This window comes from Lissotriton helveticus, chromosome 1_1 (assembly GCF_964261635.1).
Source record: "Lissotriton helveticus chromosome 1_1, aLisHel1.1, whole genome shotgun sequence".
Classification (NCBI taxonomy): Eukaryota; Metazoa; Chordata; class Amphibia; order Caudata; family Salamandridae; genus Lissotriton; species Lissotriton helveticus.
The window spans coordinates 1,515,935,555-1,515,963,206 of record NC_136057.1 but is presented as its reverse complement, the minus strand read 5'-3'; the positions used below and the strand labels follow the sequence as shown (position 1 = coordinate 1,515,963,206).

Below are 27,652 nucleotides of genomic sequence, written 5' to 3'. Positions count from 1 at the left end.
TATTGTATTCCTTAACACAATCTAGATCCGCACAAATGTTTGTGACATCACACTCAATCAAGTACAATCCCGATAAAGTCCTAACTCGTGACAATGCCACATATGCCATACCCTCCTTGAACACAGAACTGCCAATATTCACCAATGCACAGTCTACACTTAAACCTTGCGATTTATGGATTGTCACCGCATATGCCAAGCAAACAGGAAACTGCTTACGACGAACATATAAGTCTTTTACAAGCAAAAATCTAGCAGAACAACGAGCAATTAGCTGTACTTCCTCAATGCCATCAAATTTAATTTTTAAAAATTCAATTCCATCTCTATTTCTGTATTTCACAAAATCAACAACATTACCCATTGATCCATTTACCAGACCTCTTTCAACATGTAAATTCCTTCTTAAAATTATACGGCAGTTCAAGCACACATTCAGAGTCTTTTCAAAACCCGCAGTTTTAGATATACTCTTCTCTAATGAATCCAATTTTGTTTTCAGATTCTCAGACAAAATAATTGTTGATCCCATATGCTCTACTCTGTCAATAGCTTCCAATTTCACAATCTCTTGCTTTTCTAAATGCAACATTTTGTTGTTGAATTTGGCACATTCTGCAAGAGTTGGCATCAAACATATTCCAGATTTTTTCTCAGTAACTTTCTGAAAAATATTCTCAGGCACAACATCTTCGTCTGGATATAAATTTGTCAGTAATCGTGCATGTAAAGCTTCTTTCCCATGCTCGGTCACTTTTCCAATTCTAACATCTTGTAGAATAGTCTTGTAAACTTCATCCTTTGCCTGACGCATATTTTCATGCAGTTCAGCATAATTGAAGTTTAACCATATATTGACGTTGCCAATACTCCCTAAGCACTTCCTGGTATCTTCATGCGTGAGCATTTTGAACACAGGTTGCCCTTTCACTGGTGTCAGCTGCAGAAGATCTCCAAAAACAATGATGTGTTTGCCACCAAATAACACATCATACTCTGTTTTGAGAACTTCTTGCATTCTCAAATGCACAAAGGCAAGCATAACATTGGAAACCATGCTTACTTCGTCAATGATAAGAAGTTTCATTTTCCTCAAGACTCTTGAAACTTCAAAACAAGCATCTCCAGATAGCTTGTGATATTCTAATTTGTTGTCATGCTCCACTGGCAGCATCAGTAAACGATGTAAAGTAATCCCTTTAATGTTATGTGCTGCCAGTCCAGTTGGAGCGGTGACAACACAAGACAGCGATGACTCTGTCCTTTCCTGCAAATAACATGAAATTGCTTTAATAAGGAAACTTTTTCCAGTTCCCGCTTCTCCACTCACGTACAGTCGGACAGGCTTCAACGACGTACATGAGCACTCTTTCTTATCATGACTTAATCCATGATCAATTTGCATGGTAAGTTCGTCATATATTTTCCTCTGCTCAACGTTGAGTTGTCTTTCCAACTCTTCTAAGTTAACCGCATCCTCCTGAGCATGTGCCATGGCTCTTTCCACTTCATTCATAGCAGTGGCAGCTTCATTTTCGATAAGAGGTCCTCCTAGTGGATCCTGACTCAATGAAGCAGAACTCTGACTGTCCTGAGAACTGTCTCTGGCAATCTCGGCTGCAATCGTTGCTTCCTGCTCAATTTCCACATTCAACATTTCTACATATTTGGGAAAAGCAGGACATTCTATGGTCTCCTTGGCAGCATTGAAAGAGTCTTCGTAACAGAGGAAATCTCCAAGCAGTTCCTCTTCTGCACGCCAAGGCTTAAAAAGTTGCAAAAGTGCTAAATAGAAAAACTCCTTTTTTTCAGGAGATTCGCCACTCAATTTTCGATGGTTTATCAAGTGGCATTTTCTTTGCTTGACCAGACATCCCTCACTTCCTATTACAGCATACACTCCTTTCTCAGTATCTTCTTTGATGTTCCTCTTGAATATGTAATTTTGCAGAACCTCATACAGACAAACATTCTCGAGGTGACTGCTTCGATTTGGATAATATGTATCCAACATGTTGCTCTTCAAAATGTCGGTACTGTTTGGCTCCTTTTCCGCCAAATACTCAATTTCCCGCACAGGTTTCAGAACTCGATTACGCGTTGCAGCAAGACCAACACTCGCCCAAACGATACTCCTGGACTTGGCATAGAGACTTGCTGAAGACAACCGGTCAGAACATTCGTAAGCTCCGATTTCTCGATGCGACAACATCTTCAGACTGAAACTGTACAACTTCTTGCTGAGGCTCTTTTCATGGGAAATGTCCTCCCACATATCCTTCAATTCTGTCTTCTCTTTTTTGGTGATGTAAGATGTCACATACCTAGCCACAGCCATACAGTTATCAGCCACAAACTGTATATCCATGTTAGCATTCCACATGGACAAAATCACCGGGTTGTAGTCGTTGATGTACTTAGACTCTTCGTTCCTCTTCAAATTGTATGTGTTTTTAGGTGATTTCTTCATCACATTATGTCGCAGCGAAGACATCAAACTGTTCACTCTTCCTTTAGAAATCACCGATCGTGGAAAGCCGAAATGACATTTGGTGTAGAACTTGTCTTTGTTCCGGAATTTACGACGACAGTACTTTCCACATCGATGGCTTTGGAAACGTAGAACTTTTTCTCTTAGGCTTTTTTTCTCCTTTGCGTTTGGAACAGCACACGTAGAATACTGTTCTATGAAACTCATCACTGAGTCGTCTGCATCCGTTCCAAATTTAGGTGCATCCTTGATCCACAGCAACATATGTATATGAGGAGCACCTCTTGCTTGGTACTCCTTCCTCCAGAAGAAATCCAACACCTCTCCAAGAGGTGGATTCTTCTTATTCATGATGAAAGACATCATACCTTCAAATCTATGATTGAAGTACCTACATACATTGACTGGATCCAAAGAGCACAGTTCTCCGGGTGTCTTGAATTCGATGTTTTCTACGTTAGCATTTGCCTCTCGTAGAAATTCAAGTAAGTCTTCCCAGCCATACTCAGCACAGCTCAAAGTGAGGAACCATGTGGGAGTTCCTAAGTTCCTCAGCATACATTTTAAATCACCATGACGACGGTACCAGTACTCATTAGTACCACGCTGACACGCCATGAGATTAATCAGGTGAGAATCCAAAATACTGTCTTGGACATTGACTTTATCCATAAAGTCACTTGCCGAGATGTTTTGCATGTGTATACCACTTTTCAAGATGTGGTTCACTGCATATGACAGTCCAGACAGATCGCTTTCAAACAGGAGATGAAACAAATAAGGAATGCATTGTCGAAACCTAGGATCTCCTGCATACAATCGCAAAGTCCGGTATTCAGAAGCAGGAATTTGATGCGGTCGCTCATCATATCTTCCTCCCTGACCTGTTGGAAAAAGCTGTGGGAAACACCGAGCTTCCAAACTTTCCTCCCAAACACTAATGGGACTCCCTTTCGCTTGTTTCATTTGAAACAACTCAATAGCATTCCCCATGACTTCCTTGGAATGCAAAGGATGAACACTATAATGTTCATATATTTCTTCACTAGTACAGGGTTCTACTTTCTCAATTTGACCAGCACACAAATCGCTATCCTCTTCCTCACTTACTTCCTCTTCTGCAACATATACATTTTTATAGTATTTATTATATTTTTTCAAATACAATGTTGCCCTTTTGACTTTCCTAACATCTACTAAATCTTGCCATATTTTCTTATTCTTTGTCGGAACCCCATTAACTAAGATAACCAGAGGTTCCTCTTCCACTTTTTCTACTCCAATTGTGTTAATGTTTTTCTTCAAATCTAGAGGCAAATAAACAACTCTTCCCTTTAATCCTCTCTGTAAATCTGATGGAGGCAATTTCCCTGTCTTTGGCTCCATTCTTACAATAGCCTGAAAGGGATGGATACTTTGAATCAAAATAGATTCATAAGTATTTAAATCCTTCAATTCAGAAGGAATTTCAACCAATTCCAGATTATTATGAACTGCTCTAGCAGGCATCTGGTTTTGATTTAATTTGTTACAACAATAAGTACACACACGTTGATCCAATCCCAAATCAAAACAATTTTCTACCATCAAGTATGTTGTAAAATCCTTCCATTCACTATTATTTTCCCTTTCACTTTTTCCATATAAATCCACTAACTTAGTCTGATTCTTATAATAAGTGCGTCGACAACACACACAAGTGAAATTTGGCCTCTCACTTGATTTCACCTCAAACGTCGCAATTTCCCTCTGGAAATTATCTGTACTGGAAACCTGTACACTATCTTCCACATTACTCTCTTCTTCTTGGTCAATTTCAACATTCTCCTCTTTACTTCCAAAGTAACAAAACTCAATTTCTTCACATATATTCTTCACATCTATTTCAGAACCATGCAAAAGAGCAGCGCATAATTGTTTTAGCATAATTGCTGGACTCTTAGCATAATACAACATTCTAACTAATTTCCTCACTTTATTATGATGCACTGCTAGCATCCTGAAATGATGAAAAACACTCTGGCATACTCTCCTGGAAAGACAAGCCAGTGAATGACCATGCAAACCTATCACTTCTCTCACTCTGCAAGGATCTAATTCTTGCAACAACTTCATTTTCTGCTTCAAACTTTTCTTACTAAATGACCGTATAAAATCACAAAGCAAATTGATGGAATCCTGTCGTACACTGCAAATACTACTACACTTCCAGGTGTACACAGGACCCTTAGGACGTCTCCCTAAAACCTCATTACCTAACACCTCTTCTATCTCTGTTCTCACAAGTTTTTCTTTTTCAACTGGACAACCATCTTTCACTTCATAAGCTCGACCACTGGTGTCAACTGCATGCACCAAATCATTATCCTGGAAATAACTCTCCTCATTAAAAAATGCCTCAGAGCTTGAACTATGCATCCATTCTCCAGAAAAAACTTCACAAAAATTACTACGATTAACTATTCTCTTCCATCTACCATTTCTTTTGAAATCATAAATTACCTTGTTTAGCTTCCTAATTCTATTGATTGTCAAAATAAATAACTTACGTTTAATTTCAAATGCCTGATCAATAACTTTCTCAACTATTTTTTTTCTCTTATAAAAAACCACTTTCTGCTGACCTTTCTTAATATTTTTTAACAAATTCCCAATTATCCTGTTGCGGAACATTCGTTTACGAATATCCCTAAACTGTTGTTTCCTTCTACTTTCATGCATAGAGTTATCTCTTACTCTAGCAGTAACATTTCTCATTGGCCTTTCCTTACCATTTGAATTCGGTCTCCTTTTCTGGAGTGAAACATTTTCTGTAGTAATATTTTTTTTACTACACATATTTCTTATGACTGTTTTTCGACTCTTACCCGGTGCTTTCTTGGTGACTTGACAAATCTTTTTGTTAGAGGACTGCTGCAATATTCCATGCTCCTGCTGTCTTTGACGTTTTCCAGCCTTTCTTACTCTTTCTTTGCTAGGCATCCTAAAATCTTGAAATAATGTGCAGTTGAATCTGTGGTAAAATATAATAAAAAATGTTATTAACCACTATTACCCAACAGTAAATTAATAACAGTCATCAAAAACTTAACACACTACTTAAGTATATAATATACTGAAGCCTATCTCCAATTTTTCACTGAACAGGACTCATCTCTTCTTAACCTTGGATAAACCTCACCTACTCTGTGTCCCCTGCACATAATTAAATGTAAAGGGGCAGATTTATATTAACTAGCACATCCCCAGGGATGCACCAGTTAACGTGCACCGCTGCTCTGCCACCCACGGTGTGCCGCATTTACAATCAGATAGGACAAAGCTACATCAAAACCCTGCGCCTGCTTGAAGCAGGCATAGATCTTGACGCAGGTAGGCTGAAAGCTAAAGCAACAACTAAGTGTCGTGTGCAGAAGTTACAAAAAAGGAAAAATGGCGTTTAAACCAGTAATGAGACCATGCTAACGTAATACAGAGTAAAAATATCCAGGATCTACATCAGTTTGGGGTTCACGAACCTGGCAGGTACAAGGCACTGAGGCTTTCCACCGTGCATGTCTCATCCCAAAACATATGTTGTTTGTGAATGAAACAATTTCCCAGACCAAATGCTTTGGATTGGCTACTTCTAAAAAATTAAACACCCCTACTATCCCGGAGTTAGAGGAATACGATGGTTGGAGTAATTTTACTCGTTGTCTATTAAAGATTTACAGGCCCTACTCCGTAATTCTTCCTTTAACATTTCCAGTATAAATCCAAAAGGTTGACTGCTTTGGCAACGTGCCTTATCCACGGTTTAATAACGCTGCCTTTTGCTTTATATAAGTTTTCAAATTGTATGAAATATATACCAATAGGTCGTTATTAACCTTTAGGTAGTGGTTTTCTTCATCAAGTCTGGTCGCTTCCATACACATACAGATTTTCAAAGATGATCAAGAACTTTATCTGAATGGAGAGGAATGCACTGAGACGCCAGATCATTCACTAATGTGTAGGCACAGACAGTTACACGGTTCATGCAACAAACACCGACCAAATATGGCTTGCGTGTTGCAAGGCACGCCAGTTCCTGCTATCATCCCCACGTTCAAGTTCTTGGAAAATGGTAGTTATTTGATGCTCAATAATGAAGATTGTTCTGGGTTAATTAAAAGTATTCATTTTATCGTAACAGTAAATGAACGGGTTATTTGCTGCAGAAATGTTCTATTTCCTCCCACACATGAACATAGGGAGTTTTCAATCTGGCCACAAATACCAACCTTGGGAGCACATTTCAACAGCATGGCAAGAATAAGAGCTCTTTTGTCTCAGAGAGAGGTGGCCTTGAGTTCGGCCCGTGAAACTTTCGTGCTTCACATAGCGAACACCCGTACAGAGGTGCAGACCCTTTTAAATACAGATTCGACTTTGCATTTCAGCAAGATTACCCATTCATTTCCATGCAGCAGGAGGCCCATAGGAATGAAGGTGCAATTTGCGATTAGCAATTACCTCATCGCAAATTACGAATTTTTCCGACGGTGCAGGGGTATCTCAAGAACACCCTGCTGCACCCCTGAAAAAAAAATTTGGGGTCATATGGCGCACATAAATTTTGAAAACATTCCTTTACCTCAAAAACGATTTTCAACTCATAATTTGAAAACACTGCACATGGGGAAATGACTTAAAATGTCCTTAAGACACATAAAAGCATTTTTTGATTGCCTTTGCAGCATGTTTCAGTCACCTTTAACATGCCTATGTAACGGAAACATTCAAAATCTAAATTTGCCATGCACAGGTGGGAGCATATTTACAAGCAATTTGCTCCACAGACAAACTTCTTACATTGAAATGGGAAAGACTCTCAATTACCTTATAAAGAAGCAGACACCATTATGTCCTTCTCATCAATATTAAAACCATTGCTTTTTCTCAAAAACGATTTACAAGTCATAATTTGAAAACACTCCACAGCTCCTATGCACATAAAAGCCCTGTCAGTACTAATACTTCACATTTTCTCCAATTACAATTTCTCAAACAAACAAAATCTATTTGTGAAACACTTGAGACAAAGCAACATTTGAAAAACACAACTTTCTTCATAATTTTCTCCTTAAAGCACACTATTTTCTATCTAAATTAAAGAAATTTTTTCTCACCTTAGCAAATACTTTGAGTTTCAAAACAGTCTCAGAAACACACCAATTTGTCTTCAGCAGAGCAAAAGGTATGCACTCCAGAGTCTGCAGCTATCAAAAGCACAGAAATGCTGTAATTCCTCACACAGATCTCTCATGTCACCCAATCAAAACTCTTCCCTCACTTTTTTTCAAAGCAAAACCCTTCCCCCCTCTGCCCCCTCTCTGCTTTTTCTGCATAGCAACCACCTCTTGCAAGACCTCTCACACAACAATGTTGCAATTGAACTCTGAACTCTCAGTGCACCTGCATATCCAAAGCATTCTTTCATTTAATGATTTTTTCTTCGCCACTCAAAATACATCTTTCAACGAACTCATCCATGCACACTAACTTTCTGTTTTCAGCAATCAAAATCCACCAATCACTCTTACTGCTTCATTAACACAGAAACTCCTCAGTTTTTTTCATTTTACACTCTCATTTTTTCAACTGCCATTTCATTGCCACACTTCATCTGACTGCAGGAGAACCTTCTCTCGCCATGTTTTCTGTCTGGATTGTTGGACATAGCTACATCTATTGGGCTCAAAGGTACGCTGAAAACAGGAATTTACCTAACCTCAATTTACAAGATGTGGAAATTAAGTGGTTTGGCCACAGAGGATTAAAATGTCACCAATTGATACCATTGGTGAAAACCTTTATGCATTTGCCAAAACCTGACCTGTTAATTGTGCACTGTGGAGGTAATGATTTGGGCACTTTGACTGGGGTAGGTCTGGAAATGCTTTTAAAGGACACCTTTGAGCAATTGATGGCACTTTTTCCTCAGACTGCCTTGGTATATTCAAATATATGCCAAAGACAGAAATGGAGGTGGTCGAACCAATTTTGTCCACAAATTGAGAAATCGAGGAAGCATGTAAACAAATCTGTTTCAGCTTACATGAGAGACCATGGAATGGGCTCCCTGTACAACAATAACTTGCGTTACTACATGCAAGATATCTACAGAGGAGATGGAGTTCACTTCTCAGATGAGGGCAACAGAGTTTTCACTCTGAATTTAAGAATGTGCATTGGTACCTACTTATAAGTACCTAAATGTACCATAAACCCAAAAGCTCTTCTCAGAGCTACCCTACATCTGATCACTCACAATTATTATTGTACTCTAACTTTTTTCACTAATTTTCAAGAAAGTACGCTCCCCAGAACGCTTCCCGGTTCGCGAACCGAGCGCACTCCACGCAAAAAAACTAAAAAAACGGTATATATTTTTTTGCCCTGCGAGAACCTTTCAAAGCCTCCACATCAAACCTAGGGGGTCAGGGACGATCTACTATGCCCCCTTATGGTCATTTGCCCCTTCGCTTTGGCCTCCTCTTGTCTCTCGATCCTACCGAGAGACAAGATGGCGGCCGCTACGGACTGTTTGGAATGTTTACAGACGCCGAAAAACCAATCAGCTTCGCAAACCTCCATAACGCGAAAAGTACGCGAAGCGGAGCGCTGTTACAGATATATATCTTTTTTTGAACGTTAATTTCTCAAAATCCACTGGAGCACATATATTGAGACCTAGCAAAGGCACATCGGGCTACCAGTCCCTACAATTTTGCCAAGTTTCGTGCAAATCCATTCAGCCGTTCGATTATTATTATTATTTTTTTTTTTGCCCCGCGGGGCCCTTTTAAAACCTCCACATCAAACCTAGGGGGTCAGCGAGGATCTACTATTCCCCCTTATGGTCATTTGCCCCTTCGCTTTCGCCTCCTCTTGTCTCTCGATCCTACCGAGAGACAAGATGGCGGCCGCTACGGACTGTTTGGAATGTTGACAGACGCCGGAGAACCAATCAGCTTCGCTTCACAAAGCTCCGTTGCGCGAAAAGTCCGCGAACCAGACCGCTGCCTGGTCCGCGCTTACAGATATATATCTTTTTTTAAACGTTAATTTCTCAAAATCCACTGGAGCACATATATTGAGACCTACAAAAGGCACATCGGGCTACCAGTCCCTACAATTTTGCCAAGTTTCGTGCAAATCCATTCAGCCGTTCGGGCTAAAAGTGAGGCCAACCGCCCTATGGAAATTAACATGGGAAAAACGCGTTTTGGGACCCCCCTTTTTTCTCGGCCCCCCCTTGACGAACCCCCCCCAAATTTTCAAAGGCTGCTCAGAAACAAAATGTGCCATTTTCCTGAAAATTTCAGCCAATTCCGTCCACAAACGGCAAAGTTATTAGACATAGAATTTTCAAAAAACCCATAGAGAAAAAATCCTAACTATATATACCTACTGGCGACCGCCAGTAGGTAATATATATATGTTAAGGGGTGGGTAGGAGTATTGGGTGGTAAAGGTGTCTTTAGGCTTTGTGATGGGTAAGGGCATTGGGTGGTAAGGGTATTTTTAAGAGTGGGTAAGGGTATTGGGTGGTAAGGGTTTTTTAGGGTTTAAGGGTGGGTAGGGGTATAGGGTGGTAAGGTTGCTTTTCTGATTTGGGGTGGGTGAGGGTATTGGGTGATGATTATAGTTTTTGGGGGGTTAGGGGTAGGTGGGATATAGGGTGGTAATGGTGTTTGTTGGCTTTTTTGGCATGGGTAAAGATATTGGTGGTAAGAGTATTTTTAGGGTTTAGGGTAGGTAGGGGTCTATGGTGGACAGGTTCTTTTAGGGTTTTGGGGTATTGGGTGATAAAAGATGTTTTCAGGCTTTGTGATGGGTAAGGGCATTGGGTGGTAAGGGTGTTTTTAGAGTTTAGGTGTGGGTAAGGGTATTTGGTTGTAGGGGTTCTTAGGGTTTAGAGATGGGTAGGGGTATAGGGTGGCAAGGATGCTTTTAGGAGTTGGGGTGGGTGAGTGTATTGGGTGATAATCATAGTGTTTGGGGTTTAGGGGTAGGTGGGGTATAGGGTGGTAATGGTGTTTTTTGACTTATTGGCATGGGTTAGGTAGGGTATTGTTGGTAACAGTATTTTTAGGGTTTATGGTGGGTAGGGGGGATGTATGTCATGACAATGCAGGCTTTACCCTGCACTGCCATTACAACACATCTATTACAACACAAGTCGTTACAACGACTTGCGCTGTAGGCGCTGGATTGTGGAATAGTTTAATTTTCTATTCCAAATCCAACCCAAGTAACAGTAGGGAAGGTGTTGGAATAGAAAATAATACTATTCCTTTAAAAAGAGTGCCCTCCAGCGTTGTGATGGCAGCGTCGTAATGGCAGCGCGGGGTAAAGCCCATGTTGTCATGGCTGTTTACCGGGTAGGGGTATAGGGTGGTGAGGTGCTTTTGGGGTATTGGGTGGTAAGGGTGTTAGGCTTTGTGATGGGTAAGGGCATTGGGTGGTAACAGTGTTTTTAGGGTTAAGGGGTGGCACGGGTATTGTGTGATAATTGTTGTGTTTTGGGGGTTTAGGGATAGGTGGGGTATACGGTGGTACTGGTGTTTTTTGGCATGGGTAAGGGTATTGGTGGTAACAGTATTGTTAGGGTTTGGGGTGGGTAGGGGTATAGGGTAGTAAGGTGATTTTAGGGTTTTGGGGTCAGTAGGGGTATTGGGTGGTAAAGGTGTTTTTTGGGTTTAGAGGTGGGTAGAGGTGTTAGGTGGAAAGGGTGTTTTTAGGGTATAGGGTTGGGCAAGGATATATGGTGGTAAAGGTGTTTTTACGGTTTAGGGATGGGCAGGAGCATGGGATGGTAAAGGTAATTATACAAATTGGGGTGTTTGAGGGTTATCAGGTTTTCAGTGACCTTATATATACTTACCTTGTGTTGTAAAGACATGCGTGGTAAAGGCATATGCATAATAAAGCCTTCCGTTATAAAGACAATGCTTGGTAAAGGTATGCATTGTACACACATGTGTGTTAAAGACATACACCGGCTAGCACGCATGCAGGCACCCTTGTGCCACCATGCAAGGGTGCCTGCTTTACATACAGGATTGTTTTTGAGCAGGAAGTGACAAAACGATCCTCTGAGACTTTTCCTCTTTCCAAGTGTGTTGCACACTTCGAAAGAGGAAATAACAAGTAAAAATAAAGATATTTCTCCTCTTAGCTCATTTTGATGCTTTCTTAGAATTACCAGTGTTGATACATCTGGGAAAATGCAAAATTCCAAGGGCGGGTGCATTGGTACACCTACGCTCCTGCCACTGAACGCCTTCCCAGGGCAGAATAACGCTAGGCGCCGCTTGCATTACTCCAGAGTTACCAAGCACTGCAGGGCCACACAAGGCGGCCTTGGGTTGTTTGCTACATCTGAATTAGGGATTGTGTTGCCCTTGCAACACCCTGTGTGACGCAAGGTCAGCGTAATCTTTTGATGAATCTGGCCCTTTGTGCTCCTCAAAACTGCTTGGCCAAAGGTGTTAATCATGGGTAAAATTAACCTGTGCTGTTTTCAAGCCAACATAAGGGCACTCCCATGAAACATCTAGCTCATAATATTTTAATGTTCAAAAAAAGACATTTTATCTTCCGATAATCAATGTTGTTATTTTTGAAATCAGATTATAGCAATATATTTCAATTCGTTTAAAATCGAGATTGGTACAGCTGCTGAGTCAGCCAAAATACAAGAGCATTTTTTATATCTTTTTACGGCATGGATGTGAAAGCACTGTGCATTGTCAGAATTCACAAAACTTTCCCAAGAGTAGTCCTCCAAACCTGCAACAGTCACGAGTTCCTCACAATAGTCATGGGAACATTTTTGAATGACAATAATAAGTAACTGTGCACTCTTGCGAGGTAGTAAATATGTAGATTTAGATTTATAAATTATTTTGAGAGTCGGACCGACTATTTCATATGGGTACCGCGAGTATCAGGCCTTGATCTGCCCCTCTTCTGCTAAGGTTGGACATCCTAGGTGTAGGTAATTCCAAAGTCATAAGCCACTCTTTGGTTTGAAAAGAATATTATACACGATAGAGAATCATTAGTGATGGGCTAGTCTCATAAGTAATGTCAAACAATACCTGAACCCTAGCTTCGGTGAGATTGACTCTTCTCGCAAGGTCCTCTCTCACAAAGGCGTCTGGGTAGTGTGTCCTCTCGAAGACCCGCTCCAGGGCCTGCAGTTGGCTGCTGTTGAAGGTGGTCCTGTTCCGCCGCTGCTTCCTCTTCTTTTTCTGCTCTGAAGTCAGTTGCTCACCTTAAACACAAAGGAGATGGCTGGCCATTAGAGCCTGCGAGAAATGTAAAGCAGATGTACCACAAGAAGCACAGAAACCAAATGAGCCCTTCTTTTATTTCAGGCAGTTGACATTGCATTGGGCAGTTCTAGAAACGAGACTACATATTTCTACCATCTCGGTAGAACCATAAACTGCACATTAATTAGCCTTTTGTGGGTTTGTCATGAATAGTCCCACGTAATCCTGTTTTGAAGTTGTGTATTTCTGATCTGCCTCCATGATTCATTCGTGTTCCCCCAAAGCACTTCACAAAAGTGAGCCACTGCTGATGACAACCCCAGCTGTAATAACAACCTTCAATCAGCAGTTTCTGTTATTGATGGAAAGTGCGAAACAATGACTGCACGTAGGGGTATGGTCTTTCTACAACAGCTAGCCTGGCCCCGGGACCTAAACAAGCTGGTAAAGCAAATATATTCATTTCAGTAAACTAATTTCTTTGAAAAGATCTCGTTTAATTGAAAGTGGCGTCAGCTGGCACTGATTATGTCCTTACTCACAGGTGCAAACGTTGTGATACTGGAAATGTGTCTTGCTGCCTGGAGTCGGGGGGCTTCCAGCAGCATCCCTTAGCCCAAGCAGTATTTATTATTCTCAATCACAAACTCGAACATTTGCTCTGAAATGAGACCTTCCCTTTAGGCCTCCCCCGCTTTACTGATCCATTTTCAAATGGATGAGGTTAAAATGAAGCCATTGCTAAATGAAGCGCACAGCTATTTTGACTAGTTAAATCATTAGCACTACAGTGATTTTGTAATGTGTACTTTACTTGTATGAGTGAAACACTATAGTATACAATGGTGTCCATCTTCCAGTCCCTAACATTAGGATAATTATGGGTAGATGGAATGCATGCTCCCCAGATGTGTAGAAGCACATTTAGACCTGGCCAGGTGACAGGAACTCTCCCTTTTGGCGAAGGGAGGGGAGGGTTACTTCTGCATGCTTCTGATTAGCTGAAAAATGACTGGGCAGTCAGAAGTAACGCAGATGGTGCCGTGGCTCCTGAGGCTCAGGTCGGATGCTGGGGATGAGAAACGCATCGTGAACTGTTCACCCTTCTGACCAGTGCTTTAAATGGAAAAAAAGAAGTGCAGGTACTCACCAAAAGGAGCAGTGGGCGGGGTTTAGGGCGGGGCTAAGGGGGAACAAGGGGCGGGGTTAGCTTTTTGACCGTGCCAAGGTTATATGTTCGAAATCTGCATGCATTTTATCAACCGCCTAAGGATTACATGCTGCTTCAGCCTGCCTTAAATCGAACCGGTGGCCTACAGCCCACTGAGCCATCTATCCAGTACTGGTACTCTTTTGCAACATGCACACGTCACTTTTCTCTTGTAACATACTGTTTGCTACCTCTTACATTTTGTTTGCTTTAGATACTTGCGCAAGTGCCACCATTGCCTCATGTAACGTTTGTTCTTGTGCTGGAGTGTCTGCCATTTATTGCAGTACTATACCTCTACTTGTACTCTGTATGCTTTTAAACCTGCATACTGTCATATAGTTACTCATTGCCTATATGCTGTGTTAAGTTAGCATGAGCTTATTAAATGTTTAAACGCCATTTTACCTTTTTGCTGCTTCTGCACACGACACATAATTGTTGTTTTAGCTTTCAGCCTGGTAGAGCGTTGTGATTTACACGAGAATAATATGTTATTGCTCTGATATCAGCTTTGCTTGGTAAACTGTGTCTGTACAGTGAGTGCTGAAACCTTCAAGGATAACTCGACACAGTGTTGTTGTGAGGTCTGATCTTCGCACCTTCCTAGACATAACATACATGCAAGTGGCGGCCAAGTTCTGGCTTTAGGCACGTTTTATATTGCTCCCTACGGAACACACTACACACTTGATGGTGCTTCGCATGCAGAGAGCTGGTGGAAGATGATGTGATCCCTTACCACTAGGATCTTGAGGTATGGGGCCGCCCTTCTAAAACCCAAAGAGACCTTCTTAGATATAATATAATATACTAGATAGGGAGGGTGAGAATTAGGTGTTGTTAAAACCTATTCATTTCAACATTTTAGCATGTTGTCACCTTTTGTATTTTATGGACTAGTAACTATGCTGATAACGTTGCTTCTTATAATATGTTTGCTTGTATTATCTAAGATACTGCGTTTGAGAACACTGCATTAGTAAATAAACATTTCAAATGTGCACGCGTCCTCATTTACTCCTCGTTCTGGATTGAAATGATTGTATAACGAAAGAGTGTTCATGTGTTCCACGTGACCTGAGGTATTCTAAGTTCATGTTCTGGTTTGTCTAAGTATTGGGAGTTTGTAATGACCAATGAGACACTGTAGCTAGCTCGGTAGGGGATTTTGGGTACTAAGGAGAGATTTGGCACACCCTAATTCACTGAGGTTCCAAGTCTCTGTGCACAGTTCTGTGGGAGAACAGGATCCCTGCTACAATACATATCACTTTTTCCTACTGTAATGTATCGTTTGCTACCTCTTGTATTTTGTTTGCTCACAACTGTCACTTTTGCCTCATGTAACTTAACGTTTGCTTTTGTAATTTGTTCACTTGTAATTTTCTCCTCATGTATCATTACTGTTCCTATTGTGAAGCGCTCTGACACCTTCGGGTAAAGTCCGCGCTATATAAAAACGCATAAAATAAATAAACAAGTCTCTCCTGGAACATTAGTAAACCGGAGTTAGGGCCAGAGCTGACAACGTCTGTACTGGGGAACCAGGTGCCAATCTCCACATTTTTGATTGGTCTTAAGGTCTGTCCAAGGTCGATGAAATAGGAATCAGTGAGTGTGGAAGTGGAAGTGTGCAAGAAAGCAATTCAGATATGTGGCAACTGTAAAAGCCTTCCCATACGTTCTTTTGTTATGTCCTGAATAGTGCCTCCCACCGCCACCCATTAGATTTTACAGCCCCCTCTTAGCGCCTACTGTGAAAGATCTTTGGATAAGCAAATGACTCAGCAGACACACCCCTGCTCTGATTTACAAAGCAGCTCACGCTGGGTCCTGTTGACGAGCTCAATTGATTGATTCCGTGCAGCAGGGCTTTAATGAGGAAAGGGGAGTAAGGAAAGGGGAGTGAGTGAGAGGAAAGGGGGAGTGAGTGAGGGTGCATTCATGACAATGAGAGATGGAAGGTGAGTGAGGGTGAGTGAAGGGGAGTGAGAGAGTGAGGGTACAAAGGGAGTGAGGGTAACAGAGAGGGAGTGAGGGAAGAGGATTGAGGAAGTGAGAGGACAGAGGGAGTGAGAGAAGGAGTGAGTAAAGTGGAGTAAGGTAAGGGAGGGAAGGGGAATTACTGAGGGAGCAAAGGAAGGAAAGAAGGGGAAGGGGAGTGAAGCAGAGGGACTGGGAAAAGGTGAGTGCGGGAGGAAAATGAGGGGAAGGGGAGTTAAGGATGGGGAATGAGGATAAGTGAGAGAAGTGGAGTAAGGGAACGGGGGTGAGGGAGGGTGAGAAAAGGGCAGTGAGGTTGAGGAAAGAGGGGTGATAGAGGATGGATAAAGGCGAGTTAGCGTCAGACAAGGGGAGTGAGGGAGTGAGGACAAAGAGGTAGTGAAGGAAGGAGTGAGAGAAGGGGACAAAGTGAGGGAGTATAGTAAGGTAAGTGAGGGAGTGTTGGTGAGTTAAAGGGAGTGAGTGTGAGGAAAGGGGGAATGACAAAGTGTCACTCTTCCTCTGTGTCACTGAATCTATCCGTCTCATTATCCTCTTAGTATTTTTCTCTCCCTCTATTTCTTTTTCCCTCTCTCTGTCCTTCACTGTTCCTTTCTTTCCCTTTCTGTGTCCTTGACTCCTATTTTTTCTCTTAGTACTCTTTTATGACTTTTAATCTCCTGCCTTGTCTCTTGTATTTTGAAATATATATTATAAAAATTATAACTTATTTTTTTTCCTCTTCCACAGATATTAAATTTACAAAAAATATGTAATTAAGCTTACATTACTTATAAGGTAAGTTTGACAAACAAAATTTAGTTTCTCATCACTCTTTTCCTTAAACTCACTACTCTTCTCTCACCCTCCCTCACCCCGTTCCCTTACTCCGCTTCCTTCACTTATTCTCATTCCCCATGTTTACTCCCCTTTCCCTCACTCCCCTCCCACACTCAACTTCTTTCAGTCCCCCTGATTTACTTCCCTTCCCCTTCTTTCCTTCCTTTACTCCCTCAGTAATTCCCCTTTCCTCTCTCACCGTACTCCACTTCACTCACTCCTTCTCTCGCTCCCTCTGTCCTCTCACTTCCTCACTCCCCTTCCCTCACTCCCTCTCTCTTAGCCTCACTCTCTCCATACCCTCACTCTCTCACTCCTCTTCCGTCACGCTCACTCCCTATAACTCACCCACACTCCCTCACTTACCTTTCTTTGCTCCCTCACTCAGTCCCTTTCTGTCACTCCTTCCTTCACTCCCTCTATCCCCTCACTCCCTCACTCCCCTTGTCTTACCCTCACTCACTTTTATCCACCCTCTTTCACTTCTCTTTACTCACGCTCACTGCCCTTCTCTCACCCTCCCTCACCCCCGTTACCTTACTCCGGTTCCCTCACTATCCCTCATTCCCCATCCTTCACTCCCCTTCCCTATACTTTCATCCCCCACTCACCTTCTCTCAGTACCTCTGCTTCAGTCCTCTTCCCCTCTATTCCCTTCCTTCGCTCCCTCACTCATTCCCCTTGCCTCACTCACCTTACTCCACTTCACTCACTCGTTCTCTCACTCCCTCTGTCCTCTCACATCCTCACTCTCCTTCCCTCACTCCCTCTCTCTTAGCCTCATTCCCTCTGGCCCCTCACTCTCTCAGTCCCCTTTCCTCATGCTCACTCCCTTTAACTCCCCCACACTCCCTCACATATCTTTCTTTGCTCCCTCACTCAGTCCCCTTCTCTCACTCTTTCCTTCCCTCCCTCTGTCTCCTCACTCCCTCACTCTACTTGTCTCACACTCACTTGCCTTTATCCACCCTCTATCACCACTCTTTCCTTAACCTCACTGCTCTTCTCTTACCCTCCCTCACCCCGTTCCCTTACTCCGTTTCCCTCATTTATCCTCATTCCCCATGACCACTCCCCTCCCCCTCACTCCCCTCCCACAGTCACCTTCTTTCAGTCCCCCTGCTTCACTTCCCTTCCTCTCTCTTCCCTTCCTTCGCTCCCTCACTCATTCTCCTTTCCTCTCTCACCGTACTCCACTTCACTAACTCCTTCTCTCACTCCCTCTGTCCTGTCACTTCCTCACTCCTCTTTCCTCACTCCCTCTGTCTTACCCTCACTCCCTCCATCCCCTCACTCTGTCACTCCCTCTTCACTCACCCTCACTCACCTTCCATCCCTCACTGTCATAAACTCACCCACGCTCACTCCCCTTCTGTCATTTGTTCCCTCAGTCACTTTCTCCCCTTCATTCAGTCATTTTATCCATTCATTTATGCAGTGCACATTCATTGAAAAAAAGAATGAGAGAATATATTAGGAATATAGCTCTTTTCGGAGAATTGGAGTAGTTCTATAAAATAACCTTTTTTTCTTCTTTTTTAGATTTTATATTTTTTTTATACTTTTTCAGAACGATTTTATACTTTTTTTTTGTGGGGGAGAAAAACAAAATAAGGGAATCCAAAACTGCTCAACAGGAGCAAAAAAAAGGGGAAAAGTTAGTGGTGGGTGGAGCAGCGGTGTTCTTCTTTTCTCCGAACAATAAGTTCTATGCTCTGCTCCCCATAGCAAAGCAGTTCATCGCAGTCCTTGCAGACAAATTTGAGACCTGCAAAGACCGGCTGCACGTTAGGAATTAGTCTTGAAGGTTGTCTTCCTGAAGGTGTTGCTCCACCAGTTGAGGTACTGCCGCCATCTGTTGGGGGATTGCGTGCCAGGTCCCTGACACTCTCCCTCGCGTAATTTTTGGGGTGCCTCCTCTCGACATGCCTGATTAAGGTGGCTTTGCCAAAGCTGTACTTTTTTGGTGGGTCACCACGTGACAAGGTGGTGCCACCGATTTTGCAGCACACCTTCGCCGCATTCACCTTTTTCTCACCTCCTGGAAAGGTAAAAAATTTCCAGATAAAATGTTCTTTGGTTTTTCGCTGAGGAGGGTTCTCAGGCAAAAACCCTTCATCAGAGTCACTGGAGGTTGACTGTCTTCCAGCCATTCTTCAGAAAAAGACAAGATGTTGCAGAAGAACCAGGGAACAGCTCTTGCTCTCTCCAAGTTCAAAGTGGTAGTGAGGGAAATGGGTGGGGGCATTCAATATTTGAAAAAAAACTGTTATGAACCAATGAAAAGTGTTGTTTTAAGGTCACATGGCTTGACGCGCTTACGCTACGCTCTCCGGAGCGCTTCCAGGTGCGCTAACGCAGCATGTACATAGGCGCTTACGGACGTGCTTCCGGGGGCGCTTATGCGGCGCGTATGAATGACGTTTTACTTGATTTTCGGAAATGTGTTTAGAGTCAACATATGTTTTTAAAAAATCAAAAATACTACTTTTATGAGTATGCTACTGAATGTCTTGCATTATTATTTACTTTAAATACATATTTATATATTTTTTCGCTCGCGGGAATAGCGCTCACGCTACGTGTACGGATGCGTTTACGGCTGCGCGCACCCTGAGCGCTCCGGGGTTAAAAACTAAAAAATAAAAAATACATTGAAAAATTAATGTTACAAAAATATACAATATTTAAATAATTTAAAAAAAATTATAATAATTAATAGCTATAAAAAATTGCTATTAAAAAACTTAATAATTCACTTTAAAAACGGTAGGTTTCGAACTCGTTATAGTTAGGAATTAGCTTTGAAAAAATCATTCAAAATTCACTGAAAAAAACATAGGTTTAACATTCGTTATAGTTAGGAATTAGCATTTAAAAAACCTTTGAAATTCACTGAAAAAACCATAGGTTTCACACCAGTTATAGTTAGCTGAACATTTTACTCATACAAAACCATTGAAATTCCCACGTTATAGTTAGTTGGACTCACTATAACTCGCGCACCCGCAATCCACTGCTGATGATGTCACATATTACATCATTCATGACATGGTCAGTGACATCACTGATGACATCACTGATGACATCTCAAATGACATCACTGATGACATCATCCAGTGACTGTGTGTTTCTGTAAAGTTAAAATATGTTTTACATATTGAACAATGAGTGGATGTATAAGTGTCTGGATGAAGGATTTAGTAGGTGGGTTAGTGACCCATGCATTCAGTAAGAAACATTTAATCACTCACTCATACAGTCAGTCACGCACCTACATCATCCTTGTGGGAGGCAAGATGGCGGCCGCTTAGTTGTGGCCGTGCACAGCGGAGCAGTGGAGATCGGGTTGCAGCCCCAGTAAAAATGGCGGGGATGTCCCGCTTCCACTTTGAAGATACCTGACCCTTTTCTCATGAAGCTAGTAACGGGAAAAAGCTGAACTGAGTAACTTGCTGGCGAAACAAATGCTTTCACTGCTCACCTGCCTCGGCTCTGCAGTACGGCTGTTGCGGGAGCTGACGCAGACCGCCGCGCTCTCTGCTGGTTTCCGCGCCCGTCCGAGAGCAAACTTCGCGGTTTTCGCGGAGTAGAGCGGCGTTCCTGGCGGAGTCGGCACAAAGCGGTGGGGATTGCAGATCCTAGAGGCTTTGGCTCAGCGGGAGTGAGAGGAGACGGGGGGCAATGGCTCCCAAGGTTAATACAGGAGGAAAATCAGCGGCAGAAAAGAAAAAGAAGACCGGAGCTGAGACAGTGCTGGGTGAGGTTGACGGCTGCCAAAAAATGCAAACACCTCCGGTAAGGAAGCAGATTGCTGCTAGGACAAGGCAGGCTACAGCTACCGCCCCAATTGCTGATATCTTTACCAAGACTGGCAGAGAGAAGGGGTCAAAGCTCAAATTGCTAACGGGCGAGGGAGGCCAGGCGGGGCTAGAGGCAGGGGTCGATGTAACCCCCTTAAGCATGCTAGAAACTGCAAATCTCCCTTTACCCCAAGTACAGCAGCACAGAGTATTTCAGAAGGAATAAATAAAGCAGCTGTTCCTCCAGAGATCTGTAGCAACCCCCGGACAATAGCAGATGGGGTCGACGGTGCCAATACAGGGAGCACAGAGCTAAATGCTTTTATCAATGCTAGAAATGCGACTGCTAGCGATCAAAGGCTGCAGGAACAAGGGGATTATGGAGCCGAGGTGCCCGCATGTCTTAATCAGGGCAACTTAACCAGCATGGACTCAGTTGTGACTAAGGCTGGAGACCAAGAAGGACAGGAACGCGACCAGGCTGACAGCGAGGCGATTAAGTTTGGAGGCCAAGTGTGCCAGGAACGTGATGATGATGATGTTGTGGCCCTTCCAGAATCCGACAAAGGAAAGGAGAAAGAGAAAGAAAAAGACCCGAGTGAATGTTTTGTCTCAGTGTCAGAGGGAGGCGAGTGGTCAGAAGACGACGAAGAAGACCATAGCTCCTGTCTGGGGGACAGTAATCTTGTCTCGGACAGTGACCCCGAGCATAGGCCCCCGGCAACCGCAGTAAAACCTCAAATGGGGCCTAAAGGACGGGAGCCCCCTCAACGAGAGCTCAGCTGGGATCATCGTCAGCAATGCCCTTGCAGGGGAGCCCCGGTGGGGTAGCTGCTCAGATGTCGCTCCTGGAAGTCATTCATCAGGAGATTCTCGCCCACAGAGAGGAAACCCGTCAGGGTAGCCGGAAGTCCCAAGCTGCGGTAACGAAGATGCAGGGAGTCGTCAGGAAACTCTCCAAAGCCTGTATCAACCTGGGAGACCAGGTCACTACGGAGATGGAGGTGGCGGCTGCAACTAGCAAGGTCGAAGCCCAAAGCTCCCAAGTCGTGTTCATCCAGTGGAAACTGGAGGACATGGAAAACCAGCTCAGGCGGAACAACCTCCGGATTCTTGGGGTGCCTGAGGGAGCAGAAGGCTCCGATGTGAGAGCCTACATCATCAAGCTATTCCGTTTCCGAAGCTCTCAAGCTGGAACTGGGCAGGAGAAATCCAGCGTGCGCATCGCACCCCGTTCAAGATGAATAGAAATGCAAAGGAAGGTGATAAACCTAGGGCAATATTAATTTTCCTGGGCAATTTCGTGCTGAGGCAGGCAATCGCGGAAAAGGCAAGACCGGATGCAAAGAGGATCATTGAAGGGGTAGCATTTTTTGTCTGCCCGGATTTCTACCATGCAACCGTGGAGAGACGCTGGAGACTCAGACAATTGATCAAACCATTCCAGGAGAAAAAGATGCAGGTCTATTTGATCAATCTGGCCCAATTAAAAAAAATGAATGAAGGAAGAACATTATATTTTACCTCGGAAATTAAAGCTAAAGAGTATCTGGATTCTCAGGGGTAGTAGATATATATAATGTCGGGTTTTCCTGCTCAGGTTATTGAAGCGTCATTTAAAAGGTCCGATGGGTCGGATGACTTCGGAGTATCGTTAGTTAGAAGGATGTAAGGGGTAATATGATATTGACACTGAATTGTTTCTTTATCTTCTTCACTGCTCTAACTGTGACCATCACAAGCACAGACTAGATCTGAGCGCCTCACGAGTGAGGGTGCAGGGGAAGGGTGGGGGGATGGGGGCAGGCAGGGGGGGAGGGAAGGGAAGGAGGGGAGGAGGATCAGGGAGGAGAGGTTGGGGGGTGGTGGGGGGTAAGGGGGGGAAAAAAGCAAAAAAATAGATGATAAGGTGTTTTGAGGTAATCAATATTGGTTTGTTGGTTTTATTTAAAGATGTTGTCATAGTCCAGGCTCGCCAGGAGAGTTTAGCTCAAAGATATGCCAGACATTAAAATTTGCACAGCTAACATGGGTGGACTGAATGATTGGAGGAAGCGCCAATGGGTGGGACATTTTACTAAATATAATAATATCGACATTCTCTGCCTACAAGAGACCCATCTCCCATGGGCAAAAAGGAATCTGATGAATATCATGGGGTTTGAGCTTCTGGCCTGTTCATCCAAAACTTCGACAGTTAGGGGGGTTGCCATCTTGGGGGGGGGCTAAGCGACACAAGGCTGATAGTGCAGGGAGATGGGCAATAGTGGAGCTCAACTCAGGCTATACCCTCTGTGTAGTCTATGGGTCTAATCAGGACGACACAGAAGTTTATGATTTTCTGGAAGGAGAGCTAGCCAATTGGCCAACTCCGATCATAGTCTGTGGGGACCTAAATATCTCAGTCGACTGGAATAGGTCAACTGGTTACTCAGGGCGGAAACCCAGAGTGTTTCGTGCTCTGGACGCCCTTATGAAATCTCATGGGCTCAAGGATGTCTGGGGGGTTAAGGAGCCGTTAGACCCTGGCTACACCTATTTCTCTAGCCCTAATCAGAGATATTCTAAGCTTGACTATTTTCTGATTTCCTTCTCAGAGATAAATAAGGTCCGTATTAAGAAACTACCAAAGTCAATCTCGGATCATAACCCCCTGAAGTTGTTTTGTGAAGCAGCTAAGGTAGAGAGAAAGCCTACTAGCTGGACTTTCGAAAGGAAATTATTAGTTTTATGACGCTAATCGATACAGTACGTCTCGCAACGGTGTTTGGGAAGCATTCAAAGCCTCCCTAAGGGGAGAAACGATAAGCTGTTCAGCTAGGCTAAGGAGAGAGGATAAGAGCGAGATTGAGAATCTTATGGATGCGTTAGCGGTAGCTGAAGAGCAGCATATTAAGGACATTGGACAGGGGGCGGACGGACAGGAGAGTTTAAAGAGAATTACCACCATTAAAGCAGATCTCCAGATAATAGTTACACGGAAGGAAACCAGCGAGTACTAGGCCTCTAGGGCTAGACGCTACGAAACAGGGGAGCAGACGGGTAGAGCACTGGCACTGCGTATAAGATAAGAGAGGACCAAGAATCTAATCTCCAGTATACAGGAAGATGGCAACGAGTATACTGAGCCTAAAGATATTCTAAGGGTTTTTAAGAATTTTTACCAAAAACTGTATGATGAGGAGGGGGTGACGTATGAGCAAAGTTTGGTTTACGAGGATGGTGGTCCCGGCTTAGATGAACAGTGCAGAGAAGATCTTGATAGAGACCTGGCTCTGATTGAAATAACTAATGCCCTACGGGAACTAGCCGCAGGCAAGGCTGCAGGCCCCGACGGAATCCCCTTGGAGGTCTACAAATGTTCAGAAAAGGAGATTGCCCCAATTTTGCTTGATTTGTTTAATGGCATCTTTTGGTCAGGCATAATACCTGACTCTTGGAAAGAGACTAACATCATCATATTTCATAAGAACGGGAAGGTGCCAGGGTCTTATCGCCCAATCTCGCTAATCAACGCGGATACTAAATTATATTCTAAGGTCTGGGCTAAAAGACTGGGGGGGATCATTGGTCGTTTCGTCTCCCCTAGCAGCATGGGTTTGTGCCGGGCAGAGGCACGACGGATCATACCATATGGGCAATAGCGCTATTTGATGCCCATGATGCCACAGGGGGGAGATGGCCATGATCCTTCTCGATGCGGAGAAAGCGTTCGACCGCGTGGTCTGGGATTTTCTTTGGGTTATCCTGGCCTGTAGAAGCTTTGGTAGCAAATTTCTGAGGGCTATTAAAGCTATGTATGTCGATCCGGTGGCTCCGGTCCTTGTTATGGGCCAGCGCTCAGATGAAATAGCAATTAAGAGGGAGACGCGTCAGGGCTGCCTCTGCTCCCCGATTCTGTTTTCTTTATATATAGATCCCTTTATACAAAAAATTCTGGCCTCCCGTCAGATTATAAGTCAAAGGGAAATCCCTGGGGGCTGCTCGTATCTGCTATCACAACACGTCATGCACACAAAATTGGAATCAATTTAGCCAAATAACCGTGCTTAAAAAAGTATTTCAATTTCCACAACCAGATTGGATCGTTTACAGTCTATATTTTAATAAAAACATGTACAAAAATATATACACACACTTTGATATCACATTTAAAATAAAAAAAAATTTTAAAAAGATTTCAGCACGTTTCTATTGTAAACACCACTAATGAACAAACATTAAGTCACACTATTTCCATCACAGTCAAAAAGATTTTCCAAAATTTCAAAAATTAAAAAATGTAGCACAGAACACATAAGAACATATATATACGATTCATACATAAACAATAAAAAGAGAATTAGACCTAATGATGTGTAACCCCTAGTTTGGTTGTGGCTGCTAAATCTATTTGCCACTATTTATCGTTGGATCCAAGGGCTTGCCAGACTCTATCATCAATGAGACCAACAGTAACAGTAAGTCCTGTACATCAGTTGTTCATTGGGCCCTAGTTGGATTCTCAGTATTTACGTAAAATGCGTCGACGCGTTTCGGTGCAGCACAGTTGATGTAGTAGCACCTTCTTCAGGACTTCTTATATCGGGGTTTCTTACTGGACAAAATGGTGACAAGCACCCACTCTGTAAATATATGAGGTGAAAGACAGGGTATCAGTGGCTATGTCATCCATTTCTCATGCATCCGTAGTGTTACAATTGTCACTATATATTTGAGATATCTCTCGCCTCCTATCTATTGCTGACATGGTTATTGAGGTACGTATATAAAGAACAATCAATATTAATTCTTCTGCTACTTTCAACCCACGTTTAGTTAGTTCTACATTGCACGTCTAATTACCATTTCGCCAATAGGAGCCTTACTAGGCCCTCCGAGTCCAATTTGATGTGGAAATTGCCAAGGGTCAAGATTTGGGGCTCATACATAACATTCTCATTCCATTCTCAACAGTTATACAACATTCTTACCCCATCTGTGTTGAGGGAGGTCCAATCATAGGCATCCGTGGGGTTATTCCAGACGTCTTCTCAGTTACGTCTCAGGATCCCCCCGGGAAATTATCTGGGGGCAGAGATGGATATATGTCTATATGCTAGTCTAGTGATATCTGGTCTCAGCAACAGGGTTTTCACTCTTTATGATAATTACCTCTATTATCTGAGCAGCGATACCTCGCTTTTTCTATACTTGTGCTGTATTTGGCAGGTTTACTAAGTATCTATAAAGAAAAGAGGCATGTAGGTTTGTAACTGTCCTCTGTTGAGGAGGGAACTACGTTGCCACGACTTGCACTTGCTTACCTTACACTCGTTTAAAACTCTCTTGGGACGGGCATAACGTTCGTACTCTCCTTAGGGGAACTGGATATGTTCTGTAAAATAGATAAATACAAAGATAACTATTGGTAATGCTATGAGTTACTCTTCTCCGCATACTTTCTCTGGTTGTTGCTTCGCGGAAATTACGCGTAAGCGCATTTCTAATTTTTAGGTTTTCTAGAGTCTCAAATGTAATGATCTAACTATTTCTATTGCTACCCCCCATACCCTCCTGCTTTTACAATTGGCAGACTTCTTTTGTCGTTATTTTATCAGGAATGTTAATATCTATTTCCTCCACCCTCATGTATAGTTATCCTGTGGATGGTAGGGGAGGTTGGGATCTCGTATCTAACCACGGCACAGTGTGCCTTCTCACTCGAGCGCATGAGCTGCAGCCCCGCGTATGGCTTTACACGGGTTGAGGAACATCGTTTCCCCGTTGTGCTTGGGACCGCGCACTAAGAAATCTTGCTCCTGCGTGCTAACTACGGAGCCTGGATTTAATTTAACTTGGGCTTCAGATACAGCGGTTCCCCGTTTATCATTACCTCATTTGCACATTACTACCCCGGGGGACCTTGATTACCTCGTCTTATGTCAAGCCGCGTCTCTGCCTCGTCCCTGCATTCTCTGAAGTGCAGCGGACGGCGACCTCTTTTTTATATACTAGGCAACACTCGGGTGGATTGATTACACCTGGGGCACTCCGGCCCTAGTGCCGAGCCAAATAGTCAGTGACGGGTGGCGCCATCTTGGAATGGAGAGGTCGTCGCGGGTTTACATACACAAAGTCCTCCGGCCAACAAAGATACTACCTCGTCCCCTGCAATGGGTTGCAAGGATTAATTCCAACCTTAGGGGGTATAATACCATCTAGTTCTTTTTATTATCGCGATCTTTTTTATATTTATTTATTTTGATTGGCCTACGACGTGGGTGTATGTTATATTATGTGCGCGCTTTAAGTTTATACAGAACGGATCTCCCAATATTAAATTTTATGATGTATATTCATTTAGGAGTACAGCTTATTACCAATTTCTGGGCCATGCTATTAATGTTTGTATGAACTGTTTTTCTTTTCGAGCTTTGACTATTTTTGTTTTACACTATTGAATAATACCAACTAATTTATTGCATATTAAGAATTTTGTATTTTTGCATCTGAATCAATGAATTGTAGATGTATCTGCTTATTACGGAAATACACCTTATGTCTCAATAAATATATTTTTTTTTTAAAAGAATGCACGGGTTAGTGACTAAACTGTCTGAATGTGTGCATCAGTATGTCTGGTGTTATATAAGCTGCTGCATGTGTTGATCAGTAGCTATATGAGTGGCTATATTGGTTATTGATTGGTTGCCCAAGTATTTGTATGTGAGGCTGAGTGTGTGTGTGGGTGGCGGGGAGGTGTGTGACTCTGTGCATAGATGTGTAAGCAGTTGATTCAATAGGTGTATGAGTTCAAGAGTGCATGTGGAAACAGCTGTATGGGCGGTTGACTGTGTGTATGTGTGTGTTGGTGAGTGAATGAATATCTCAGTGCTACATGTCCAAGTAAGTACATATGTAAACCACAGTGCATGTGAGAGTTGGCATATATAAATGACTATACATGAGTGCCAGTGATTGTGCAAGTGGCTGTATGGATCAATGTGTACTTGTATCAGTGATTGTA

At 42.9% G+C, this 27,652-nt stretch overlaps 1 protein-coding gene across 2 annotated transcripts in view; it reads right to left on the bottom strand.

The window, feature by feature from the left end:
* The window catches only part of PRRX1 (paired related homeobox 1), a 442,220-nt gene that overhangs the window by 175,736 nt on the left and 238,832 nt on the right, over positions 1-27,652 (bottom strand). For both annotated transcript variants that reach the window (XM_078658485.1, XM_078658491.1), the window contains exon 2: positions 12,628-12,803. In XM_078658485.1, the coding sequence (XP_078514611.1) occupies positions 12,628-12,803 (176 nt within the window). The remainder of the gene's footprint in view (positions 1-12,627; positions 12,804-27,652) is intronic.